General features: G+C 49.2%; 1 protein-coding gene across 1 annotated transcript; it reads left to right on the top strand.

The window, feature by feature from the left end:
- The first annotated feature begins 9,143 nt into the window (after window positions 1-9,143).
- Window positions 9,144-10,794, top strand: LOC128842318 (ovomucoid-like). Its single transcript, XM_054038242.1, has 4 exons — window positions 9,144-9,201; window positions 9,777-9,799; window positions 10,385-10,506; window positions 10,749-10,794. Exons 1-4 carry the CDS (start codon window positions 9,144-9,146, stop codon window positions 10,792-10,794), a joined length of 249 nt encoding a protein of 82 aa, XP_053894217.1.
- Window positions 10,795-20,000: the final 9,206 nt, after the last annotated feature.

The raw sequence follows: 20,000 nt of genomic DNA on the forward strand, positions 1-20,000 counted from the left end.
AGCACCATGGGAATGTCAGGGTACTACTGCAATACAGACAATAACACTGGTACGAATTTTACTTGTAGGGGTTCTGCAGTGAGTACAAGAGTCCTCCAACTGCCTGCACCTTGGACTACCACCCAGTCTGTGGCACTGATGGCAAGACATACGGCAACAAATGTGCCTTTTGTGGCGCAGTCTTGTAAGTAAATAGGATGAAATTCAATAAGGACAAATGCAAAGTCCTCCACTTCGGAAGGAACAATCAGTTGCACACATACACAATGGGCAATGACTGCCTAGGAAGGAGTACGGCAGAAAGTGATCTGGGGTCACAGTGGATCACAAGCTAAATATGAGTCAGCAGTGTAACGCTGTTGCAAAAAAAGTGAACATCATTCTGGGATGTGTTAGCAGGACTGTTGTAAGCAAAACACGAGAAGTCATTCTTCTGCTCTACTCTGCGCTGCTACGGCCTCAACTGGAGTATTGTGTCCAGTTCTGGATGCCACTTTTCAGGGAAAAAATGGAGAAACTGGAGAAAGTCTGGAGAAGAGCAACAAAAATGATGAAAGGTCTAGAAAACAAGACCTCTGAGGGAAAATGGAAAAAATTGGGTTTGTTTAGTCTGGAGAAGAGACAACTGAGAGGGGTCATGATAACAGTTTTCAAGTACATAAAAGGTTGTTACAAGCATGAGGGAGAAAAGTTGTTTTAATTAACCTCTGAGGATAGGACAAGAAGTGATGGGCTTAAATTGCAGCAAGGGCAGTAGTTAAGCACTCAAATAAATTGCCCAGGGAGGTTGTGGAATCTCCATCATTGGGGATTTTTAAGAGCAGGTTAGACAAACACCTGTCAGGGATGGTCTAAATCAGTAGTGGGCAAGGCATTGTCACTGCCCCCCACAGCTCCCAGTGGCTGCTGTTTGCCAATCCTGGCCAATGGGAGCTGCGGGAAGCGGCAGGCAGCACATCCCTGCAGCCCGCCACTTCCCGCATTGGCCGGGATCGGTGAACCACAGCCACTGGGAGCTATGGGGGGCTGTGCCTACAGACGGTCAACATCAGCACAATGTCTCGCGGCCTGCAATCAGATTACCCTGATGGGCCGCATGTTGCTCACCACTAGTCTAGATCATGAGGGCAGGGGACCGGACTAGATGACCTCTCGAGGTCCCTTCCAGTCCTGTGATTCTATGATTCTACAGCAATAAATAGCCCATTCATAAAAACCAAAACATAACTGTGGTGCGATTCAAGCCCCTGCCTGCGCCCATCTGTTTTACCTCCTAGATGCTGGGTCAACTTCCTCAGTCCAATTTTTCCTGTCAGCGAATAAGCTCTGGTTAATGTGACATAATGGGGCCTTGACAGAAGGTTACCCTCATTGCCCGTAAGGGTTGCAGCCCTGAATTCTGTGTCTCTGACTTTCCCCCTAGTGAAAACCTTGGAAGTCTTTGCTTTGCGCGACTTGGAGAATGCTGAATCCTCGGGGATGCCGAGCGTTGATATGGAGCTGACCCCCATTTGCTTCTAGTTCCTACCAGCAGATCCCCACATGGAGCCACGTTCTCGTCTCATCCTCCATTTCCAGGGCTGACTATCCCCCTGCATGTCTAATAAAGCAAACTCAGCAGAATTCGTTACCTCTGTGTTTTTTTCCCCTGTCCAAAGAGGGACTCTGCTCTCCCGTGTCTCAGACAGGCTCCCCCCAGCTTACAGACCAGAGTTAATGAAAACACAAAGTGTAATAACCAGTCACAGGCACTAAATGGCTCCACTTCTGGAAGTTATTATATCACCTCCTGCCATGCCCTGTCCTCCTAGAGAAATCCCTACGCAAACCCCAGACACGTTCCCTGTCTCTGACTCACTTCCAGACCTGAGTGTTCTCCATAGACCAGATCATGAGATCATGAGCAAAGACCATGAGTAAAAGGTGCATGAAAAGGTGATGGCTGTGGGTTGGACAGCTAAAGGGGGTGCCCTTGAGTAGACCTCAGAGGGAGCAGAGATGCAGGGATGCAGTTAACCCCAGAAATGTGACAAGCCCCACATCACAGAGCCATAGATTCATAGAGCGTAAGGCCATTACATCATCTAGTCTGACGTGCTGTAGAACGCAGGCATTACATTTCACCAGTTACCCCATCTTCCGGAAAGTCATCCACACTGGATCTCCAGAGATGGAGAATCCACCATTTTTTTCTTGGAATTTGTTCCAATGGTTTGTCACATTCATCGCTAAAAATGTCCATCTAATTGGAATTTGTATGGCTTTGGTTCCAGCCACTGATTCGTGTTCTGCCTTTCTCTGATCGCATAACGAGCCCTTTAATACCCAGTATTCTCTCCCCTTCAGGGTAGTTACACACAGCAATCAAGTCACCTCTCTGTGTTCTTTTCGATAAGCTAAACAGAACGACCTCTTTAAGTCTCTGATTGCTCAGGCATTTCCTCCAGTGCTCGAGTCACACAACATACAGTCAACCTGTTGAACTGCTTGCCAGGGGATGTTGTGAAGGCCAAGACTATAACAGGGTTCAAAAAAGAACTAGAAAAGTTCATGAAGGATCAGTCCATCAATGGCTATTAGCCAGGATGGGCAGGGATGGAGTCTCTAGCCTCTGTTTGCCAGCAGCTAGGAATGGGCGACAGGGGATGGATCACTTGATGATTCCCTGTTCTGTTCATTCCCTCTGGGGCACCTGGCATTGGCCACTGTCAGAAGACAGGATACTGGGCTAGGTGAACCTTTGGTCTGACCCATATGGCTGTTCTTATGTTCTTAACTCATTTTTGTGGCTCTTTTCTGCACCTCCTCCAATTTTTAAACATCTTTTTCCAAATGTGGACACCACAATTGGAGTCAATCTTCCAGTATTGGTCCCAGGAATTATAGAATTGTAGGACTGGCAGGGACCTCAAGAGGTCATCTAGTCCAGTCCCCTGCACTCATGGCAGGACGAGGTATTATCTAGACCATTCCTGACAGGTGTTTGTCTAACCTGCTCTTAAAAATCTCCAATGATGGAGATTTCACAACCTCTCTAGGCAATTTATTCCAGTGCTTAAGTACCTAGACAGTTAGTAAGTTTTTCCTAATGTCCAACCTAAACCGCCCTTGCTGCAGTTTAAGCCCATTGCTTCTTGTCCTATCCTCAGAGGTTAAGAAGAACAATTTTTCTCCCTTCTCCTTGTAACAACCTTTTATGTACTTGAAAACTATTATCACGTCCCTTCTCAGTCAGACTAAACAAACCCAGTTTTTTCAAGCTTCCCTCATAGGTCATGTTTTCTAGACCCACAATCATTTTTGTTGTTTTTTTCTGGACTTTCTCCAGTTTCTCCACATCTTTCCTGAAATGTGACACCCAGAACTGGACACAATACTCCAGCTGAGGCCTAATCAGCGCAGAGTAGAGCGGAAAAACTACTTCTCGGAAAAACTCTGTCTGCTAATACAGACCAGAATGATGTTCGGGTTTTTTTGCAACAGTGTTACACTGTTGACTCATATTTAGCTTGTGATACACTATGACCCCCAGATCCCTTTCCGCAGTACTCCTTTCTAGGCAGTCATTGCCCATTTTGTATGTGCGCAACTGATTGTTCCTTCCTAAGTGGAGTACTTTGCATTTGTCCTTATTTAATTTCATCCTATTTACTTCAGACCATTTCTCCAATTTTTCCAGATCATTTTGAATTTTAATCCTATCCTCCAAAGCACTTGCAACCCCTCCCAGGTTGGTATCATCCACAAACTTTATAAGTGTACTCTCTATACCATTATCTAAATCATTGATGAAGATATTGAGCAGAACCAGACCCAGAACCGATTCTTGCGGGACCCCACTCGATATGCCCTTCCAGCATGACTGCGAACCACTGATAACCACTCTCTGAGAATGGTTTTCCAACCAATTTTGCACCCACTTTATAGTAGCTCCATCTAGGTTGCATTTCCCTAATTTGTTAATGAGAAGGTCATGTGAGACAGTATCAAAAGCTCTACTAAAGTCAAGATATACCACGCCTACCACTTCCCCCCCTCCACAAGGCTTGTTACCCTGTCAAAGAAAGCTATCAGGTTGGTTTGGCATGATTTGTTCTTGACAAATCCATCCTGACTGTTACTTATCACCTTATTATCTTCTAGATGTTTGCAAATTGATTGCTTAATTATTTGCTCCATTATCTTTCCGGGTACAGAAGTTAAGCTGACTGGTCTGTAATTCCCTGGGTTGTCCTTATTTCCCTTTTTATAGATTGGCACTAGATTTGCCCTTTTCCAGTCCTCTGGAATCTCTCCTGTCTTCCATGACTTTTCAAAGAGAATCAGATATCTCCTCAGTCAGCTCCTTGAATATTCTAGGATGCATTTCATCAGGTCCTGGTGACTTGAAAACATCTAACTCGTCTAAGTAATTTTTAACTTGTTCTTTTCCTATTTTAGCCTCCGATCCTACCTCATTTTCACTGGATTCACTATGTTAGACGTCCAATCACCACCAACCTTCTTGGTGAAAACCAAAACAAAGAAGTCATTAATCACCTCTGCCATTTCCATATTTTCTGTTATTATTTCCCTCCCCCGTCCCATTGAGTAAAGGGCCTACCCTGTCCTTGGGCTTCCTCTTATTTCTATTGTATTTGTAGAATGTTTTCTTGTTATCCTTTATGTCTCTAGCTAGTTTGATCCCGTTTTGTGCCTTGGCCTTTCTAATTTTGTCCCTACATCTATTTGTTTATATTCATCCTTTGTAATTTGACCTAGTTTCCACTTTTTGTAGGACTCTTTTTTGATTTTTAGATCATTGAACATCTCCTGTTTAAGCCAGGGTGGTCTCTTGCCATACTTCCTATCTTTCCTACGCAGTAGGATAGTTTGCTCTTGTGCCCTTAATAGTATCTCTTTGAAAAATTGCCAACTGTTTTCAATTGTTTTTCCCCTTAGACTTGCTTCCCGTGGGATCTTACCTACCAACTCCCTGAGTTTGCTAAAGTCTGCGTTCTTGAAATCTATTGTCTTTATTATGCTGTTCTCCCTCCTACCATTCCTTAGAATCATGAACTCTACCATTTCATGATCACGTTCACCCAACCTACCTTCCACTTTCAAATTCTCAACCAGTTCCTCCCTATTTGTCAAAATCAAATCTAGAACAGTCTCTCCCCTAGTAGCTTTCTCCACCTTCTGAAATAAAAAATTGTCTCCAATACATTCCAAGAACTTGTTGGATAATCTGTGCCCTGCTGTGTTATTTTCCCAACAGATGTCTGAGTGGTTGAAGTCCCCCATCACCAGCAAGTCCTGTGCTTTGGATGATTTTGTTAGTTGTTTAAAAAAAGCCTCATCCACTTCTGCTTCCTGGTTCAGTGGTCTGTAGTAGACCCCTACCATGACATCTCCCTTGGTTTTTTACCCCTTTTATCCTTACCCAGAGACTTTCAACAAGTCTGTCTCTGATTTCCAGCTCAACCTCAGTCCAAGTGTATACATTTTTAATATATAAGGAGGAGGGATAGCTCAGTGGTTTGAGCATTGGCCTGCTAAACCCAGGGTTGTGAGTTCAATCCTTGAGGGGGACACTTAGGGATCTGGGGCAAAATCAGTACTTGGTCCTGCTAGTGAAGGCAGGGGGCTGGACTTGATGATCTTTCAAGGTCCGTTCCAGTTCTATGAGATAGGTATATCTCCATATATTATATTATATTATTACCTCCTCCCTTTTTTCCCTGCCTGTCCTTCCTGAGCAAGCTGTACCCTTCTATACCAATATTCCAGCCATGCGTATTATCCCACCAAGTCCCTGTGATGCCAACTATGTCATAGTTGTGTTTATTTACTAGCATTTCGAGTTCTTGCTTATTCCCCATACTTCTCGCATTAGTGTACAGACATCTAAGATACTGATTTGATTCCACCACCCCCAGTTCTGTCTTGTCTCTCCTTTATCCCTGCTATAACAGCCCATGTTCCCCACCCAAATTCCGACCCTTCTCCTGGGTCTCCATGTTTTTGACTTACCTGTGGGCTTTGGTCACCTGCCCCCTTCAAACCTAGTTTAAAGCCCTTCTCACTAGGTTAGCCAGTCTGAATCCAAATCTGCTCTTCCCCTTCCTCGATAGGTGGACCCAATCTCTGCTTAGCAGTCCTTCTTCCTGGAACAGCATCCTGTGGTCAAGGAAGCCAAAGCCCTCCTGGTGACACCATCCTCGCAGCCAGGCATTCACCTCCAGGATTCATCTGTCTCTGCCTTGACGGGAAGGATCGAAGAGAACAACACCTGCACTCCCAACTCCCTCACCCTCACCCTCACTCCCAGAGCCCTGCAGTCACTTCTGATCTGCTGAGGGTCATACCTCGCAGTATCATTAGTACCCACATGGATGAGTAGCATGGAGTAGTAGTCAGAGGGCCGGATGATCCTTGACAAACCCCCCGTAACATCTCGGATACGGCCCCTGGCAGGCAGCATACCTCCTGGGATGCCATGTCAGGGCAACAGATGGGTGCCTCTGTCCCCCTCAGAAGACAGTCACCAATCACCCCTACCCTATGTTTCCTCCTGGAAGTAGTGGCTGTGATCCTCCCAGCCTTGGGGGTACATGGCTTCTCCTCCTCCACCTGTGGGGGCGATTCCTCATCGCTCGCTGCCAGGGCAGCAAAATAGCTTTCCATCACCACAGTGGGTGGGTTGGAAGTAGGGATGGAGCACTGCCTGCTGCCAGAAGTAACCAGCAGCCAGTGTCTTCCGTGCGACAAAGCAGGGCCGGCTTTAGGCCGATTCCCCCGATTCCCCAGAATTGGGCCCTGCGGGTAAGAGGGCCCCGCGCCTTAGGCTCACCCAGCGGCGGTCCGCTCCGGCGGCATTTCAGCGGCGGGGGGGTCCTTGAGTGCCGCGGAAGATGCGGAGAGGACCCCCCGCCGCCAAGTGCCGCCAAAGACCCAAACAGCCGCCGGGTATTCGAATCGGGCCCCACAGGTCCTAAAGCTGGCCCTGGGCAGAGCCACATCCTCCTCCCCTGGTGGTGTGACAGCAGTCCTCTGTAGCTTGATAGCCTCTTCAGCCTTGGATGTCTCCATATGAATACTCTTGAGGAACTCCTCATGGGCACGGATGTTCCTCCTGTAGCTCTCCCACCTGCTTCCTGAGAGATTCCACCAGCAAGCACCACTCACACTGGATGGTCCCCCCAGCCCGGCTTTCTGTGAGTGGGAAATGCAGGCCAGAGTCTCTGCAAATCCACACCAGGATCTGGGTAGAGGCATCCATGGTTAGGTTCTCTGTCTGGATACAGGCACAGGTGGAGGAGACAGGAGCAGCGTTGGCGGTGGCAATGTGGTCCTTCCTAACCATAACAATTATATTACGTCTCCCGCCCACAAACTCCCCTGTTTCTGGTCCCCTGTTCGCTAGCTCCCCTTGGTCGCTTAGCCTCTGGCTTTTAAGGCCCTCTCTCCTAGGTCAGCCCTACCCCCGCGTTAATCACACAGGGGGAGGGTGATCACAAGGCTGATTGAGGCTGATCAAGGATGATCGAAGGAACAAAGGCTCAAACAGTCCCCAAAGACACAATCCCAATTGACCCTGTAACTTAACGATCCTGAAAGAGAAAGAAAAACACAAACAGCCAAACAAACTCACTCACCCCGAAGTTAGTCCTCGCACTTTCTTCATTCAGCAGGGGGATTTCCTTCTCCCCCTCTCAAACTTCCCTGTTCGCTCTGTCATGTACAGCGGTAAAATCACCTCCTGACTCCTACACTGCCTTGCTTCTACAGTCAAAGGATCGCATTAGCCATTTTCGCTACACCGGGAGCTCATGTTCAGTTGCTTGCCCACTATGAACCCTAGCTCCGTTTCACAGTCTCTGCTTTCCAGGAGACTGTCCCCTATTCTATAGGGCCAGCCTGCAGCCTGTAGACCCAAATGGATAACTTTTCATTGGCTGTATTAAAACCTATTTTGTATGTTACAGAACATCTTACAGAGCAATCCAGATGGTTCTGTTTGACGGCCCTGCCCTCATGACTAGATGCCAGTCCTCCAACCTTTGTGTCATCCACAAATTGTATCAGCAGTTCTTTATTTTTCACTTCCAGAGCAGTGATGAAAAAAGTCGAAGACTGCCATGCCTAGCACTGATCCATGCAGAACCTCACTAGACCCACCCTCATTCACTGATTATTTCCTCTTAACAACCACTTGTTGAGGCCTATGAAATAGGCAGTTAATAATCCATTTAACATGTGCTCTAGTGATATTGTATCATGCTAACTGTATAATGATAATCTATAATGTTTTTAGTCAGCATGTTGTGAGGTACTAAGTAGAAAGTCTACGTCTGTCACATCTGCACAGACACCTTTATCCGCCAAACATCTGCTCCCTCCTGCCTGAGCCTGAGTGTCCCAAGACCTGTTACAAACAGGCTGGCAGGTGCTTGAACACTAAAGCAGCCGCCGGTGTGTTAGGAACAGGACACGCAGCCCCTAGAATGTGCTGGGTTACTGGGGCATGATAGCATAGTCTAGCGTGAGTGATGCATAGCAGCTGTTCTGAGCAAGCAACGGTGCACGGACCCATAGACCAAATGTACATGATCTCTCCTCTCTACAATGGTGTACTAAGATTTACCATTTCGGTAGAATTAGCCATGCGTGTGAGAACAATGTAACTTTCCTCACGAATATTTATTGCAATCCCCAAAGTGTTTTCGTAGCTGCCACTTATGAGCGTCCTGTATTGTGAGGTTTATTTGCATTAGGGATGGGGAACGTTCTTCATGCCAACACCTGGGCTCATCTGACAAGAAGGCTTGTCATGCATGAACAAGAGTATTTGTTATTTGTTGTTCGGCACACCTGACCTTCCAGCTGGAAAAGTTTTAGCCAACTAATCAGGGAGCAAAATGTACATCTGACTTAGATGATCAATGAGCCATCATGAACAGGAATAGGGAATGACCATTCATTGTACTGGTTTGTAGCCTCAGTGACCATTTCGACAGGGATTTCATAATCCAGTTGGAGAGCCCAACCTCTTGTCTATATATATGAGGTCTCCTCCCTTGGGCTGCATTGGGAGAGCCGAGAGCATCTGCAGAGCTCAGCACTAACAGACTCCAGCAGACCCACGAACCACGTCCACCATGAAGACAGCAGCTGTCGTTGTGTTCCTCGCTCTGGGGCTCTTCTTCAGCTTTCAGGGTGAGTAACTTTTGCTGCAGCCTGTACAGAGCTCTGTGTCTGACCCTCTAACCTTCAGCAGGGGCTCGACTGTTAAAGACCAGCCGAGCACCAGCTGTGGACGTTTGGGTGTCATAAGCGGGGAAGTGGCTCATGGCAGAAACAGCCATTTCCTTTGGAAAGATGTTACTGAGAGGCTATTATGGGCTTTTAACCAAACTCCACTCTGGGAACTCCAAACAATCGCACCTGCAGTTAATCCTGGGCAATGATGATAGTATTTACGGGTCTGACTGTGGGCACATTTGTCTCCATGCTTCCCTCAGACATTCCTTTGTGGTTTTCTAGCCTGACTGTAAATCTCCATTCTCACTGGGAGGCTGATTCTCATCTCACACACACTGCTGTGGACCTGCCGGTGAGGGTCATGGAGTTACATTACGGTACAGCTGGGGTTAGTGTAGGGAACCTTCCCATGGTGACATTTGCCAGTGAGGAAGCTGCATGCATTGTCCTACAGAGATGAATGTTCTTAAGTGACTTTCCCGCCAGCATTTCCCTTCATTGTGTCATTTGTGTCTGTGTTTTTGTTCCAGATGCTACTGGTCAGGATGGTAAGGTGAGTCCAACTCTCACTGTTAATTAATCGTTTCCTCCCCCTGGTTTGTAACATCAAGGAGCCCATGATCTCTGGGTTAGAAACATGCTAGGACTCAGGAGTAAATTGGGAGCAGGCTTGAGGGGAGAGTCAATCCCTGGGGGTGAGACGCCATGTGGTCCAAGTGATGGATTCCATCCTTTACTGGACAGGACACCGTCTGTGATGGGCCTCGGGGAGGCACCGGAAGCAACTCAGAGACAGAAGGGGGAGGGGACGGTATCACAAGAGCATGAGGAGTTTTATATTTGAGCATCAGCTCCCTGCGCAGACGCCCCTTCTCTCACACTCCTTGTGATGCAGGTTGGGAAGAGTCTCGGGGACCAGGGAGACCAGCAGTGTGGTTGCCCTTTCTTAGCCCCTGCTGGCAGTAAGAGGGGAATTGGGAAATCAGTTCGTCAGAGCTGAGGGGCAGGTTAGATAGTGACAGTGAGCTCTGGGAGGCAGGGACATAGCACACCCAGCACCATGGGACACCAGCAGGGCCCTCATGTAATACAGAGAATGGCATTAATAATAATAATAATAATGAATTAATAACATCAGCCACAGGGTTTCTGCAGTGAGTACAAGAAGCCACCTTCTGTCTGCACCAAGGACTTACACCCAATCTGTGGCACTGATAACAAAACATACAGCAACAAATGCTTCTTTTGCAAAGCAGTCTGGTGAGTACAGGAATAAATGGCCCATTCATAAAAACTAAAACATAATTGTCATGTCACTGTAGCCCCTGCCTGTACCCATCTGTTTTTACCTCCTACCGGCTGGGTCAACTTCCTCAGTCTAATTTTTCCTGTCAGCGAATAAGCTCTGGTTAATTTGACATACTGGGGCCTTGACCGAAGCTTTGCCCTCGTTGCCCATAAGTTTGCAGCCCTGAGTTCTGTGTCTCTGTCTTTCCTTCTAGGGAAAACCTTGGAAGTCTTTGCTTTAAGCAAGAAGGAGAATGCTGAATCCTCGATGGTGCTGAGGGCTGAGGTGGAGCGGGACCCTTTCTGCTTTTAGTTTCCGCCAGCAGATCCCCACATGGAGACACGGACTCTGCCCCGGCCACCATCGCTGACTCTACAGCTGATGTTCTATAAAGTAAACTCAGCCAAATTCTTTACTTCTGTGATTTTTAACCTTCCCTCCCCCCACACACCCAACTCGCTCCCCACATTCCTCCCAAACCCGCCCAAACCCAGGAGCTGCAGAGGCTGTCCATCTCCTTGTTGGTGCACAGGAGACCACCGGGACCCTCTGGCCAGGCTCTGTGGTGCCTTCATGCCCCTGTGCGGCAGACCAACAATCTGCCGACCTGGCTTGGTCCTCAGCAGGAGTATCAGCTGCCTCAATTTGGGGCTGCACTGGGGGGAGTCTTCCTTTGCCCCCAACCTATGAGCACGGCGTCCCTGGCTGTCCATTGATAGCACGTCACCACTTCCCCTCCCGCCAGGCCGAGCTGGCCATCCAAACGAGAGTGACACACAAACGGGCCGGTGCCTGGACTTGAAAGCAGCTGGCACAGCTGTAGGGACTGGGCACCTGGAGCCCAGAATGGGCCGGGTTACTTGGGTATGACAGCAAAGCTGACTGTGCCCGGGATGCCAGGGGGCTGTTGTGAGGACACAAAGGAGCTCTTGATCCGTATGACTGAACGTAAATAATCTCTCCTCCTCCGCCGTGGGGCAAGACAATGTACAAAGCTTGGTTCTGAGTGATTTCAAACAGACACGTCCAACGTCAAAGTCTGTTCTTAGCCATTTCCTGCCCAGAATAAAAATGCTTCAATTCATCAGATCATTTTGTTTCAGTTACTAATTGGACCAGCTCTAGCTGGGAGCCTCCTTTTTTAGTATTTGTAAAGTTTTTTTGGGTGGGGGGACGCGACACAATCCATTTAACTAACAAAGTTGGAGCAATTCTTCATCAGGCTTCTAGCTCGTACGTTGTACCCCATTTCCGACCCGTCATCTGTTTGTTTCTTTAGACTGTAAACCTCCCAGGGCAGGGCCTGACGCTTTTCTGTGTCTGGTCAGCACCCAGCACAAAGGGGCCCTGATCCCCCAGCGTTTATGGGGGAAGAGGAGAAGAAGAAATGTACATGTTGGCCAATTGTGTCTGCTGCATAGCAACTGAAGCCTGGGAAGAAGGCCTTGCAATTGCTATTGGGATCATAGGCCAAAGATTGGCTGGAATTGAGGATCAGTTTGTCCCTGTTTGTACTAAGTCGTTCAGCTAGGCCACACATTGCACTAGTGCTTCTTCTGATTGGATGCGGCTCTTGCCAAGCCAATTTGCGGCAGCCCTATCAGCGAAGTGCAAAGTCCCTCAGACCAGCGTCAAATCTAGTCGGGGGCAGTCGTCACAGATGTGCTGCATTGTCTGCCTTTGGCCTCAGCCACAGGGAGGGAGGGATCGCTCAGTGGTTTGAGCATTGGCCTGCTAAACCCAGGTTGTGAGTTCAATCCTTGAGGGGGCCATTTAGGGATCTGGGGCAAAAATCTGTCGGGGGATCGGTCCTGCTTTGAGCAGGGGGTTGGACTAGATGATCTCCTAAGGTCCCTTCTAACCCTGATAGTCTATGATTCACATGTGGGGTCCTCCGTGTGGCCACAGGAGTGAAGGGCTGGCTGCACATTGACCCTGGCTCACTTGACATAGGTTCAGAAGGACCCAGGAGCGGCGTGGCGAATCAAAGCCAGGTCCACGCGTGGGTGGGTCAGCTAGAAAAGACTCATTTCTGACATCAGCTGCAAGTCATTCTTCACACCATGTTGACAGCACGGAGACATTTGGGCCGGGCAAGGGGGCCCACAAAGGCTGACTCAAAGACAAGTGCACTCATGGGGCGGGGGTGGAAGAGGTCTGTGTACAGGGGTAGGCTTGGGTTTGCCCTGATCTTCTCAACCATCCTGGCTGTAGCAACCTCACGGCAGACATGTGGAGGCATGATGTCGCTTAACACAGGATGTCATGGTACTGGTGTGGGGCGAATTGTCCCAGTTACAATGCGCATGGTTGAGTGCAGTTGTGTGCCAACGTGAGACGAAGGGAGCCAGACCAGAGCACAGAGTAACAGAGGGCTAAACCGTATGATTGGAGAGTCTGTGCATTTGCTTCTCCTGCAGTGCCGGCCCATGAGCTTAGAAGGTTGTTACATGGGTAAGACATGTGAAAGATCTATCTAGGGTTATGCCAAGGTAGATTGGGTGGGATTTGTGTTTCAAGCGATGCTCATTGAGACAGCAATTCAGTTCCTGGCCAGCTCTGGCATTATAAAGATGGAAAACACTCAGAACTCAATGAGCATCGCTTGGTGGTAACTGCCACCGACTGTAGTATTTGGCCATCATCTTCATCAAGTCAGTGTTTAGGGTTTGTCCCTTTTTGTACTAAGCCATTCAAGGTGGACCACAATTGAAATCCAGCCAGCACTGAGAATGTCCTTCCATTTGAGGACTTGTAGCTGTATAACAGGAGCCCAGCTTCCCAACTGGACATTAACACCTTTGATTCAAACTGGATAAGTGGTAGAATGTCGTGTGAACTCAGGGTGCCATGGGGCGACTGGCCCTTTAAGGGGAATCAGGGCCCAGTCTGCCTGTGACTGCCTGCAAGAAAGCTACTTCTCCTCCAGTATCCCCAGGTCAGCCTTTAGCAGGCGGAGACTGCGGGAACTGTGGGATAGCTACCCACAGTGCAACGCTCCGAAAGTCAACGCTAGCCTCGGTACTGTGGACGCACTCCGCCAACTTAATGAACTTAGTGGGGACACATACAATCGACTGTATAAAATCAACTTCTATAAAATCGACCTCATTTCGTAGTGTAGACATACCAAGAGACAGGACAATCCTGAGGAGAGGAGCTCCCAGATCACCAGAGCTCCCTGGAGACAGGGAACTGTCTGGAGATCCCACCAGAACAGGGAGCCAAGGAGATGCTCTTGGAGGCAGGAGATTCCCAAGGCAGAGCTGCAGAAAGCAGACATCCAGGAAGGCCTGGGTCTCAGCAAAGGGATCTCTCAGACCGTAGCCGGAAGCCCAGTGTGCCGGGAAGCTACTGCCAGGGAGAAGGGACTTCTGGCGAGAAGGGGCTTACAGAGAGAGAAGCAGTTGCAAAGAGAAAGTGTTCCCAGGGAAGGGACAGGAGCAGCTCCAGAGAATGAACTGGGCATGGGGCCTTCCCGGTTGCTATGAGGGACTTAGCAAAGAGTGCCGCGCTGTCAGGGGAAGAGTGGCGCCAGCAGAACGCTTCACAGAAGTCTGATTTCAAGACAGGGAATTCAGCCTGAGTGCCCAGGGCTACGGAGCCAAGACGTAAGACTGATTAACCTGGAGGCAGTGCGTTTTCCAGTGGCGACGCTGACTTCAGGTTCCACTTTTGTGTTGTTCTTTTTGGTTGAATAAATGAGACCCTCCAAAGAGGGAGTTGTTAGTACCTGCAGGCCTGCTTGGACATGTTTATACTCAGGGTGAGGAAATCCAGGCAGGACTCACCCGTAGCATGATGGCTGCCGAGGGGACACCTTAAAGAGTGAGAGAGAGGCTACACGGGGATACTTATGTCGTGAGTTCTTTTAGTTATTACATTCTAGGCATTAACCACTAAATCATGTGCATTGGGACCACAGTAATGAGTTGTGTTTTCCCAGAATGCAACAGGGCCTCACCCAACCATTGAGGATGGTGGCGGAGGTCACCAGAGCTTATCCACCTTTGGATTGATGAGTAATACCCCATTGTTCTCGCACCTAGGAGGCTTTGGGGGTGGAAATGAACAATCAGTCCGAAGGGATTTGGAACTGGTGGCGAGAGGTGAGGCTGTTGGCCTCAGCTGCGTTTCTACAACAACAAACAGGAACCTTGCCGAGCGTTCCATGGAGCCCAGGACGAAAAGTCCCACAAGCCGTGCCAGTTCATCTGCTCCTCAGCAGAAGGTTCTGGGCTCAGTAGATTTATATCAGGTGCAAACCCACCACACCTCAGCTCGGGCGCCGACCTACCAGTCTGGCAAAGACAGAGAATCATCTCGATACAGCAATCCCTGGTGAGGCAAAAGGTAAAGAGGGCAAAGTGCATGTGGAGAGGTCCTCCCAGAGGAAACTGGTCATGCTGTCCGGTGTCGGGGTGGCTTTGGGAAGTGATTTTGCAGTTGGGGTGGAGACTCGGCGTGTGTGGGTTCTGCCTCTGAGGCTGATTAAGGGAGCATCTACTGAGCAGAGCGCGAATGGTCTCCACATGGATTGCACAGTTACCTCCACCAGGAAGTCAAAAGGGATCTCTGTGCCCCGTGCTCTGGCACTTCTCTCTTGCTGCTTCTCAGGTGAGCGCCCTTTGCAGTAACTGGGCCACAGCCCTTCGCTTTCCACCTCTCGGCTCACCCTTGTGCAGCCTGGACCCTTAGTGGTCAGAATCCTGCCCACCTTTATGAAGAGAGCTGAGGGGTTGTTTGTTCTACATGGGCAGCAGAGACTTCAGGGCTCTTTGTATAAGGATTAGCATCAGGGTCCTTTGACAATATTTCCCTCCTTCTCCACACTGCTGCGGAATGTCCTGGGTAACAGCTTCACTGTTTAGGGTGACCAGATGTCCTGCTTTTATAGGGACAGTCCCGATATTTGGGGGGGTTTCTTTTATAGACGCCTATTACCCCCCACCGCCCGTCCCAATTTTTCACACTTGCTGTCTGGTTACCCTACTGTTTTCCCACAGGCTCTGCACAGGCTTCTTCTTGGAGGCTCAGACTACAAACCCCAGAATGCATCTGGAGGCGGCGCATTGTGACCTATGGCAATCAATTAGCACAAAAAGGATGGGTTCAAATGGAACAATTGGCAAGCAATTTTGGGCAACATGCCTGTCTACCAGAGAGGATAAATGTGAATAGCCCTGCCCCAATAGAACCTCTCATACGGGACAGCCCATCTTCCTCTGGTTAATTCAATTCAGATGAGACATTTTATTCTGAAGGGAATAGTCATACTCATCATCTCTCTTTTTTCATCTAGAGAAACTAGAGTCAACATTGGCATAAGGGGTAAACAAGAGTGCATGCCCAAGGTAAATCCAGGTGTGTTATACGTTACATTTACCTGGCAGGTGTCATCCTGAAGGCTTTACAAACTACTGTATATACACAGAGCACCATGGAAATGCAGCTATGGTGACCAGATGTCCTGATTTTATAGGGACAGACCTGATATTCGGGGCTTTGACTTGTACAGGCACCTATTACCCCCCTCCCCCGTCCTGATTTTTCACGCTTGCTATATGGTCACCTTAGATGCAGCCATCACTAGGGTGGAGCACAGCGATCGACTTGTGTGTGGAGAGGAGAAGTATTGACCAAGGAAAGACACATGGGAAAATCCTCCTCTTACAAAAGTGTGAGGGGATCTTTAACACTCACTCAGAGGAGTCGGGCCCTTGGCATTTCCAGTCAAAAACCTACATGCGATAAGGAACTGAGCTGATCGCCCATGGGATCGTGGAGGACTGAGTAGACTCTAATAGGATTTGTCTTGTGATTCAAGGCGTTTCAAACATTCAGCTTGGAGTGCTAAGCCCTCTCTGCCACTCGAAAGTGAGCTGCTCCAAAGCCCTGCCCGGGCGCACGTTCAGAAGAATGCCAAGCTATGAAGGCGCTTTAAACCCTTCACTATTAGCAACTGAGTGATCCTTGATGTTGTTCTTCTCTTAATGCGAATGAATCAAACAGCAGTTGAGCTTCCTGGCACTTCCACGGCTCATTGCAGCTCGGAAAGACACTAGCCTACAACACCTGTTCTGTTTGCCATGAGGTAGAACGCACAGGGCAGCAGCATCGCAGTGTTGCCTTGAAACATGGAGACGGGCCCATTTTACTTGCATTCTGTGGGTGGCTGGGTGGACAGAGGGATGGATAGACATAGGTTAAAACCAGGGGGAAGAATGGTTCTGTGGGGAAAGCACAGGGCTGGGAGGTAGGAAAACAGGCCTGTCTTCCTGGTTCTGCCAGAAGATTTCCCCTCCCTTCATCTGTAAAATGGGGATAATATCAACATACCTCAGGGTGCTTTGGTGAAGCTGTCTGCTCTGTGCTGTATCTGGGCAAAGTACTGGCTTTACTGACAGTGATGATAATGCCTGTGTGTAATTGTTCTTGCAGGTCGATTGTACCAGGTACTCTCGAGCAAAGGAGCGAAGGCCGTTTTTCTGCCCAAAGGTGTACAAGCCCGTCTGTGGCACAAATCACATGACGTACGGCAACAAGTGCCTCTTGTGCTCAGCAATCTGGTGAGTTATTTGGGCCTGGGGCTACCTTTTTATGATATATTTGTACAGTACCTAGCGCAATCAGATCCCAGAATGCATCAGGAGGCAGCTCATGGAGGCATGGGGGTGAAAAAAATCAGTTCAGACTAGACTAATGGGCAAAATATACCACCCTGGTATAGCAGAGAAGAGAAAAATGGATACAGTTGTTCCATTATAGTTATATTCTGCAGGAGACTCAGGAGTTTTAATCGCTCCTTCTCTCTCCCAGGGAAACTGGAATCAACATTGGCATGAAGCATAAAGGAAAATGTGGGGAAAAGGTAAATCCAGGCATATCATAGTTTACATTTTTATATAGCATGCAATCCCACAGGCTTTACAAACTACAGCGCCCTGTGGAAATGCAGTCATGACCGGGGTGGAGAGCAGGGCTCCACTTGCGTACAGAGGTGGAGAGGAGTAATATTACCCCAGGGAAAAGTCCTGTTCCTACAAAACCTGCCAGGGGATCTTTAAGCCTCACACAGAGGAGACAGGACCTTGGTTTACAGACAAGGAAACCGCAGGGGAGTGAACACATGGACCATGAAAGAATGAAGAGCTGAGCAGACTCTGGTAGGATTTGATCCTGTGATTCAAGGTGTCTCAGACATTCAGCAAGGAGCTCTAAGCAGAGCCGGTTGGACATTTCCCATCAGAACACGCTGATTCAACGGAATCTAAATGTTCTGTGGGAACCCCAGGCCAGCCGCCTGGGTTCGGGGGCAGACAGGGTCTCTAGGCCACCCAGCTCCCCAGCCAGCCAGCCAGCCACAGAACTGGCCTGGAAAGTTTGAAAAAATTCCCTTCCAAAATGGAATGTTTTGAAATTTTCCCTTCTGCAGAAAACTTCCCATTTCCAGCTGTTCGTTCTGATTCGGAACAAATTCTGGGGGAGAAATGTGACCTTTCTGTGGGTCAGAAATTCCAGTTCCCACAAGCTCTAGCACGACACCCTCCACTCCACTGAAAAGAGCTCTACACTCAAAATCTTCGTGCAGCCACCTGGTGCGGCTAATAGTTACTTGGGTGTCCCCCCACGGCTAGTGCCAAATCTTAGGCGTCTTTTATTGTGGGCTAAGACTCAGTAGCCACACATGACACAAAGCTTCTGCTCTTGGCCTCGCCAGGCAGGAACATTTCGAGCTACAGGTCCTGCTCTGGCTTGGTCATTGATGGAAATGGCAACAGGTCTGCAGCCAAAACGTTCTCTGCTCATTTACCAAAGCTGTCGGTCTAGTCAAGTCAGTTGCCCCTGAACACAGACAGACACAGCAGAAAGAGAAGGCAGGAGAAGGGGGAGAGAAAAGGTGTCCTCTGCTTACTAGAATATGCTACAGACGGGCAAACGACTAGCAACAACAACCTCATTGAACGAGTTTGGAGCAGTGTGCAATCGCTTTTTCAGGTTGACTGCAGTAGGTATCCACAAGCAAGGAAGCGTGGCCCCTTTTTCTGCCCAAAGGGGTACGATCCCGTCTGTGGCACGGATGGTGTGAAATATGGCAACAGATGTCTCCTGTGTTCAGCCATGTGGTGAGTGCAAACTAGTAACGGGCTCTCCTGAGAGCAGCCGTACACCACTAGCTCCTTCCGAGGGGCAGTGTCATAGGGCGAGCGGGCCCTTTAAGGGGATTGCAGCTCGGCTGCGCTTTGCCCCAGGCTCACACCCCCTTCCAGGGATCCCATGGTCAAAGCTTGGGGACTCAGAACCAGGCCAGCCAGTATATAACGAGCAGGCTTAGCTCAGGTAGAGAGGTTCCCCCCAGCTCCCAGGCAGGATGCCTGGGGAGAGAGACCTGAAGGGAGCAGGCGAGGAAGGCTGGAAGCTGGAGAAAAGACTCAGCAGAAGGGAGCAGAGCAACTCTTAATTTCCAGGCCGCGGGAGTGAGAGCTGGAGGCTGTAGATCGACTCCTGAGCGAGCGGGAAGGCCCTGGCTGACGGAGAACTCTTAGTGCAGCCCTGAGGAAGAGGGACTGAGGCCCGTGGATTTCAATAGATGTTGGGAGCCTGAATACCTTTGAGGCCTTGGGCCTCTGAACTCCCGACGCTGTGGGCGGTTTCGCTGAGCAGGCAGCCTTTCAGCTGAGGTTTGTTACGGTCTCTGCAGTGCCTATTGCTCCTAGGTCACCCTCTAGCCACGGCGGGCGTCCCACACCCACGATGCCAATGTCACGAGTTTGCACCACGGGGACCATGCGTCCCTCTCGAGAGCCTGGTGAGACTAAGGGGTCAAACCAAAACTACCAGAATGCCTGAGGAAGCGCCGTCTTCCGGCAGCCTGTGGATGAGGAAGGGGCTGGCTCCAATGGAAAGAATTGGCAATGCCCGCCTGGCAGTATGAACATGCCTGTCTCAGCCGCACTGCTCGTTCTGGGCACCCCAGATCTTCATTTAACCGTGCTCTTATGCGAAGCAGTGTGAGGGTGGATCTCTCTCTCCCACTGTTGCAGGGAAAGTGGAACCCAGCTCAGCGTGGAGAATGAAGGCGAATGCAAGCCACAGGTAGACCCGGGGTGTATTTGGTGACGGTAATTGCTGTTACCTGAGACGGGTGAATAATACTGTACGCTTATATGGTTCAGGCCAAACTCCTGTAGGAGCCGCAGCCTGTCCCCCCCTGAAGCCAGGAGGCAGAAGACATTAATCAGCTGAGGTGTAGCAGCATTCCAGGCAGGGGAAAGGCCCACGCACACCTGCCAAAGGCCTGTTCTTGGAGAGGTGGCCTGGGGTACTCCACCAGAGGCAGAGAGAAGACTTATCCCAAAGAGCCACCCACAGGAAATCATAGGGGATTTATTTTATCAGCTCCAGGAGAATGAAGGGACGAGGCCGGCTCTTCTGGGATTTGAGCCTGTTGTCCAGGGATTTCAAA

This window comes from Malaclemys terrapin, chromosome 8, assembly GCF_027887155.1.
Source record: "Malaclemys terrapin pileata isolate rMalTer1 chromosome 8, rMalTer1.hap1, whole genome shotgun sequence".
Taxonomy (NCBI): domain Eukaryota; kingdom Metazoa; phylum Chordata; order Testudines; family Emydidae; genus Malaclemys; species Malaclemys terrapin.

Coding starts and splice junctions, on each gene's coding strand:
- LOC128842318 (XM_054038242.1), top strand. CDS start 9,144: ATGAAGACAGCAGCTGTCGTTGTGTTCCTCGCTCTGGGGCTCTTCTTC. Junction 9,202..9,776: donor GCTCTTCTTCAGCTTTCAGG/GTGAGTAACTTT, acceptor TTTTTGTTCCAG/ATGCTACTGGTCAGGATGGT. Junction 9,800..10,384: donor CTACTGGTCAGGATGGTAAG/GTGAGTCCAACT, acceptor TAATAACATCAG/CCACAGGGTTTCTGCAGTGA.